At 38.0% G+C, this 7,618-nt stretch overlaps 1 protein-coding gene across 2 annotated transcripts in view; it reads left to right on the top strand.

The window, feature by feature from the left end:
* Positions 1-2,773: 2,773 nt before the first annotated feature.
* Positions 2,774-7,618, top strand: part of LOC311103437 (nuclear GTPase SLIP-GC-like) — a 28,120-nt gene continuing 23,275 nt past the window's right edge. For both annotated transcript variants that reach the window (XM_084145003.1, XM_084145004.1), the window contains exons 1-4: positions 2,774-2,863; positions 2,989-3,087; positions 6,513-6,594; positions 6,761-6,876. In XM_084145003.1, coding sequence (XP_084001129.1) covers positions 6,522-6,594; positions 6,761-6,876 — 189 coding nt within the window. In that variant the 5' untranslated portion in view covers positions 2,774-2,863; positions 2,989-3,087; positions 6,513-6,521. The remainder of the gene's footprint in view (positions 2,864-2,988; positions 3,088-6,512; positions 6,595-6,760; positions 6,877-7,618) is intronic.

Here is a 7,618-nt window from a genome sequence, read left to right as displayed (position 1 = left end):
CAGGCTGTAGCAAATGGCTACAAAAATGCAGATGAGATCGGAATGAAATGAGCTAAGCATCTGGGAGAGGAGAGAGGGGGGCCTCCCTCACCAAAAACTTCTACCTCAGAAACTAAAATTGTTTCACTGAACCACCCGAACAAAAACTCTCCCAACTTCCACCTTTAGAAATCAGAATTGTTGTGAACCACAGTTGTTCAATGTTTAAAGGAATAGACTCAACCCACTTTATTCAGCTAGCTAACTATGACACCATAGCTGACTAGCATGCTAGCATCCAATAACACACAGTTTAACACACAGTTAAGCACCAATACTTGGTCACAACAAACCACCAATAGTGTGTTAACTAGCTAACTAGCATGCTAGCATCCAGTAACACACAGTTTAGCACAAACACTTGGTCACAGCAAACCACCAATAGTGTGATAACACACTAAACAGATCATTCGTGTCTGTGTCAAGTTCCTTTCATGACGCAGCAATGATTCAACGTTGGCTAGCTAGGACAAGTATATTGTAATTAGCTACTACCGTACAGTTCGCTGGTCGTGTTGGGTAGCTAGCAATGGCCACTGTGTTGACTTTGTTTGAAGAACGGCTAGCTAGCTAGCTTCGTGCTACACCCGGCACACAATGGCTACTGTGTTGACTCTGACTCTGTTCTAAAAAAAACGGCTAGTTAGCTCGCTTCGTGCTACAGCCGGCACGGCGGAAGACACTGCCAAGACACAGTAACTACCCACGATACCTAGCTATGACGCCGTAGCTAACTAGCAAGCTAGCATCCATTAACACACAATTTAGCACCAATACTTGGTTACAACAAACTGCCAAGAGTGTGTTAGCACACTAAACAGATAATTCATGTCCGTGTCTAGTTCCTTTCATAACGCATAACGCAGCAAAAATTAAACGTTGGCTAGCAGCACATTAACATTGGAAACAGCTAATCGTTACCAGTAGCTACCCGCTAGCTAGCTAGCCTCGTGCTTCGATACTAACCTACAATTACCTACGGAAACCTACAATAACAACAATACTAACCTATAATAAATACAATACCTAACTACAACTAACTACCAACCTACGATCTAATACATGGTTAAGCTTTACTCAACACCATATGAGAAGCTCTCCACCGTTGCTAATCGTTGCTAATCGTTACCAGTAGCTACCCGCTAGCTAGCTAGACTCGTGCTTCGATACTAACCTACAATTACCTACGGAAACCTACAATAACAACAATACTAACCTATAATAAATACAATACCTAACTACAACTAACTACCAACCTACGATCTAATACATGGTTAAGCTTTACTCAACACCAAATGAGAAGCTTACCTCCTGCTTACCTCCAGCTAGAGAGCTAGAGAAAAACACAACCTCTCCCGACCACACACACTCACACTCCTGAGGCAGCAAAGCATCCCCAAACCATCACACCAACACTACCATGCTTGACCTTTGGTATGATGTTCTTACTGTGGAATGTAGAGTTTGGTTTTTTATTTAAAATAAAAAACTGAAATATCACATTTACATAAGTATTCAGACCCTTTACTCAGTATTTTGTTGAAGCACCTTTGGCAGCGATTACAGCCTCGAGTCCTCTTGGGTATGACGCTACAAGCTTGGCACACCTGTATTTGAGGAGTTTCTCCCGTTCTTCTCTGCAGATCCTCTCAAGCTCTGTCAGGTTGTATGGGGAGCGTTAGTGCACAGCTATTTTCAGGTCTCTCCAGAGATGTTCGATCAGGTTTATGTCCGGGCTCTGGCTGGGCCACTCAAGGACATTCAGAGACTTTTAAACTCAGTTTTTCACAATTCCTGACATTTAATCCTAGTAAATATTCCCTGTCTTAGGTCCGTTAGGATCACCACTTTATTTTAAGAATGTGAAATGTCAGAATAATAGGTCATTTTATTTTGTAGAGGGGAAATTAGGGGTTAAGAATGGCTACCACACTGAGGTGTCTTTTGTACCTTGCATAATTGTGCATGCAAATGAATACGAAAACCAGTCACAACAGTAGTTTGGCATTTATTGAGATGACTCATGTACTGAAGGCAGCTCTCCAGAGTGGTCACTAGCTGGCACAGCCACAAAATCATTAAATCTGATTTGAAACCTAACCTTAACCCTACCCTTAATCACACTGCTAACCCTAGTGCCTAACCTTAACCTTAAATTAAGACCAAAAATATCATTTTTGTTTTCATGACTTTTTATAATATCGCCAATTTCGACTTTGCAGTTGGCCCTTCTAGCGGAAATAGCTCAATTAAGCCTCCAGGGCAAAACTCATGCCAATAAACATTAACCTGTGTCAAATCAAATCAAATCAAATTCTATTGGCCACAACAGGTGCAGACATTACAGTGAAATGCTTACTTACAGCCCTTAACCAACAGTACATTTATTTTTAACAAAAAAGTAAAAAATAAAACAACAACAAAAAAAGTGTTGAGAAAGAAAGAGCAGAAGTAAAATAAAATAACAGTAGGGAGGCTATATATACAGGGGGGTACCGGTGCAGAGTCAATGTGCGGGGGCACCGGCTAGTTGAGGTAGTTGAAGTAATATGTACATGTGGGTAGAGTTAAAGCTACTATGCATAAATAATGAACAGAGTAGCAGCAGCGTAAAAGGATGGGGTGGGGGGGCAGTGCAAATAGTCCGGGTAGCCATGATTAGCTACCGCAACATGACAAAGAACAGCCACACCTACAGCCACACCCATACTGCTGTACTCCTTTATGCAACACTACATACTCTTGTTGTTCAATGTATTTGCTTGCTGAAGCGAGCTGTGTCAGTAGCACAGAATATATATCTGCTGAACATTGCCTTTATATGGTAAGTATCAGCATATTTTTGTTTAAACGTTTCACACATTTCACGATCAATTCTCAATTGATCAGTGTGGGCTCATTTAAAGGAAATACGAATTTTGCAGTAATTTCAATTTCCTCATACAATAGGTTTTTGAAAGAAACGGATTAGAAATGCCTGAAATTGCTTAGGACTGCTTTCAGAGTAAGGAAACAAATCAGTCATTTTGATTTGCAACTTTATGTGATGTGAGTATAACAATATATATTTTTGTTTAATATAAGTAGCAGATGAATAAAATAATTTTTAATTAGGGTTAAGCTTGGGCTAAATCGAATCAGATTTTGATTCATATCTTATAATGTGATAATTAAATGCAAAAATTCCTACAAATGAGATAAGGAAAATGAGTAATGAAAGAGATTTGCAATATTGGGTGCATTCGTAAATTCAATCTAGAATGTCAGAGTGCGCTCAGAGTGCGCTCTGGGCATTTGTAAATTTAGAGCGTTGTCAGATTGTCTGTTTATAAATTCAGTGCATTTCGGTCTCGGAGCGTTGCAGTAGGGTTGATCCGAGCGTTCTGACCTCAAAACCGCAGTCAAGCACACAAGCTAACTGGCTAAAGTTGGTTATCTTGTTAGCTACTTATAGACACAAATAAGAGAATGCTGCACTCTGAACATTTTACTTGCCCTTGCAGAGCTGGTAGAGCTGCTAGGGTGTTTTCATGTTATCAAGAGGGATTGTGACTGTCACTGTGTTACTGGCAACAATTTAATTCAGTTTTATAGCCAATGTTTACTTACACCTGTCATAACAACCAAGTTTAGGGCGTTTGTAAATTCTTCAATTATTCTGAACTCAAACCAGTAGATTGCCAGTGTGAATTTATGAACGCACCATTTATGAAATGTGACTATAGACAAAGTGGCTGCTTGAATTAAGTTAACTTGAATTAGGGTTCAGATTGGGTAAAATTTGATTCAGATTTTGATTCATATCTTGTAAAGTGATAATTCAATGCTAAAGTTATTGCAAATGAGATATGGAAAATGTATGTTTTACAGACATTACAAAACTGTTCTACTATAGAAGCAACCTCCACTCTACTGGTGCATTGGTGAAACATACAATGTTTTTTTTATTTTTATGGCCAAATCAATTTTAAGTAACATCAAACCAAATATTGAGTTGATTTCAGTGGATTTCAGTGGATTTGGCGATTACATTTTTTAAATTGCACAGTTGCCCTTATCACTACCAATGATTATTAGCTAAATTACTGTTTTTTTCCAGGCCCATACTTTCAGGGTAAGGAACTATCCCTTTAACATTGAGGGGGGATTCGTAAAAAAATAAAAGCACCTACTATGCAGGAACATCACCATCTAGTGGTCAGAACCTGGTAAGATCAGGATGTAGGATAGGATGTAAACCTAGCAACTTCAATGACTAACTTCTCTGAACAGGAGGGACTGACCACTAGATTATTTGATAATAGTAAACCTACAGTTGATGTGCACCACCTGGCTCTCTAGCTGGAAGGTGTGGTGTCCTCAATGAACCACATCATGAGGAATCAATCTTGTCTGAATGATAAACTCTGTAATGTAATTGACCACTGTAATTGTTTTTATGTATTATATTGTATTGTATTGTGCTCTTGTGCTATGCGTACACGCTGACTACTTCCTGCTGACCTCTTGACAGGTCCCCCTCGCAAAAGAGGTTTCTAACCTCAAGGATCTTTTCCTGGTTAAATCAAATGTCAAATGTACAACTTAATGTAATTTTTCTGAAACCTGTGACACATCGCCTACTGTTGAATGCCTTAAAGTCTAAAGAGTATGAAAAAACATTGTCTGTACACATCCATATATTGATTGTTGTTTTAAGGGATCCACCAATCTTCTTTTATTGTTTACTTAAAGGGGACTTTCAGTATTTTTTCAAATACATTTTAGATGGTTACTCAACCTAAAACTAGTCTATGGGCCTGAGAAAAATTATAATTTAGCGAAGAAAATAAAATGCCCTGGAAGAGAAGGCGAATGGAGTGTAAATCCGGTTTGTCTAGAAGGGATACAGCTTTTGTCAAAAATTGACTTTTCGTAGCAGATTAGAAGGAGTAGGTTAAGGTTAGGAAAAGGGTTCGGGCAGGGCTGTCAAACTCATTCCATGGAGGGCCTAGTGTCTGCTGGTTTTTCTTTCAATTAAGACCTAGATAACCAGGTGAGGGGAGTTCCTCATTAATCAGTGACCTTAATTCATCAATCAAGTACAAGGGAGAAGTGAAAGACCACAAACACTCAGCCCTCCATGGAGTGAGTTTTATACGTGGTGCATCAGGAAAATTCTCTGCAACAAGAGTGATCAAGTTAAGATCCGACATCTGTAGTTCCCAAAATCTCTCTGTCTCTCTCTCTCATAACTTCAAAATACATTTTAACAGTATAAAACGAATAATCCTTAATGTGATGTCATGTCAAATAATCCTGTATGTTCAATAATATGAGAAGATAGGCTTGCTATTGTCGCATGTTTTATAATCTCTTAATTAAACATGTCCGTTCCTTGTACCCATGCATAGTATTTTCAATGTTCACATAAATAGTTTTTGGAATTAATTTAACCATTTGAAAACGGGTTAATTGAACGAAATTAGCACACCTAATGAGAATTAAGACAATACAATATGAAGAGGAGAAGTAAAAGACAAACGAAAAGTGCATGTTCTGGAGAGGTAAAAATAAATAAAATACTAAAGGTCTTGAAAGGTGCCTCCTCTTTTAAATATTTATAGCTAAAAAATAGTAGAATCATGATTCTTTTTTAAGAAAAAAAAGGGGGGAAAACACTGATATACTTGCATTCAGATAAACAGTTTACTCATGTGAGAATAAATAGGTCTCTGTGTGGAAGGGTTGAAGTGAGCTGTGACCTAGGTGTGGTGCAGGATATACAGTAAGGCAGAGATGGTGAAACAAGGATCTTTACTTGTGGTCCCGAAGTCAAAATAACGGACTTATCACAATAACAAAAAGGCAGAGCAAATAAGTCTCCAGAAAACCGGCTGGCAGCCAAAATACGAAATACTACCTAAGACTGAAACAAATAATGAAACAGGGAGAACACTTTTCAAGTACCTGTACATAGATCGTCGATCAGACACTGATTAGTACTGCTGGACATAGAGAAACTAGCAGAGAAAACAGAGCAAGGGAACACAGGGAAGTGAGGCCATAAATACACAGGTGAACAGATAGACACAGGTGACACCAATAGGATGATGATTAGTCCTGACAGTGAGTGAGGAGGTGCCTAAGGTTGTCGGAGGATGACACCTAGTGCGTCGCTCCAGAAATGCGACCCCCTCCTGTAACTGCGACCCCCTCCTGTAACATCTGTGCGTTTTACTATTATTTGAAATTTGATGTGAAAAATTATTGCGAACATCCTACAATTGCAAAATGGTTGGGATTCACAAGAACATGAGCACTTGATTTTCTCTTGAAAATGAAGCTTAAATACTGAATGGCATTTGCTTTTGTTGTTTTAATGAATCATCATATTTGTCTTTATAGTTGCACTTGCACCTTTTGGAATAAAGTTAATGTGTTATCGCCTACCACAAATATGTAAATTGTACTATGTTTCTCTCCCTTTATAGTGAAGTATCATGGCATCATTTGATTTTGTCAGAGACAAATTAACTGAGTGGAACCACAGTGACTTTATTCAGAGGTTTGAAGGTGAAGATATTTGTGATGTATTATTATACATTGTATAATACATTCTGTAATAGTTAGTAAAGATATCACCTCAATTGTAAACATGTATGCTTATTTGTTAATTTGATACAGTCATTCTTATTGTCTGATATTAATATGCCTAAAATGTATATTTCCTGATTTTCAGATGAAGAAATTGATGAAGAAGGTTTCCTCTCCCTTGAGGAGACTGACCTCATCAACTTGATCCCAAAAACAGGACCAAGGTCTAGATTTAGAAAAAAATACAACACATTTCTGAAGGTACTTTACAAACTAGGTGTACAATAACTACTGTTACACAGAGTGACTGGGTATGGTCTATATCAGTACTGCATCAGTAGTGCAGAATAAACTGTTTGCATTTAGTTCTCAGCTGTGACATTGTCCACTGTACTGGCATATTTTTTACAGTTTACAAATGTCTTATCATAACAGGAGATTTAGTGTTACCCATGTAGGATCTTAATTTGAGTCAGTTTGCTACAGCATGAAAATAATCCTGCAGCAACAGGAAATGTGAATTATTAATGGACATTTTTGTAGAGTTTGATACATTTTTCGAAAGGGAAAATCAAGTGTGAAATTTCAAAGTGTAAACAATTATTTTTTTTAAGGAGCCTTTTTAAACCTCAAATACACTACAAGTTTTAAATGTCCTGCATTGCAGCAACACATACATTTACGTCATTTAGCAGACGCTCTTATCCAGAGCGACTTACAGTTAGTGCATACACATTTTGTATTTTATTTTTTAAATATTTATTTTCATACTGACCATGGGAATCGAACCCACAACCCTGGCGTTGCAAACACCATGTTCTACCAACTGAGCTACAGCTACACAATGTTAGCCTGTGTTCTAACTGCAGTCTGAAATGTTATTGTACCTTTCTTGTTCTTTGCTTTACAACTGAGAGTAGCATGACCACATTTAAAATACCCAAATGCGGGACAAAAGGATGATTTTGCGGGGCATTCGAGTGACAGTGTAGCCTACATGTAG

This window comes from Coregonus lavaretus (genome assembly GCF_964263955.1).
Source record: "Coregonus lavaretus genome assembly, chromosome: 28".
Classification (NCBI taxonomy): domain Eukaryota; kingdom Metazoa; phylum Chordata; class Actinopteri; order Salmoniformes; family Salmonidae; genus Coregonus; species Coregonus lavaretus.
Note: the sequence above shows the minus strand (reverse complement) of the source record. Positions and strands in the feature narration are given on the sequence as shown.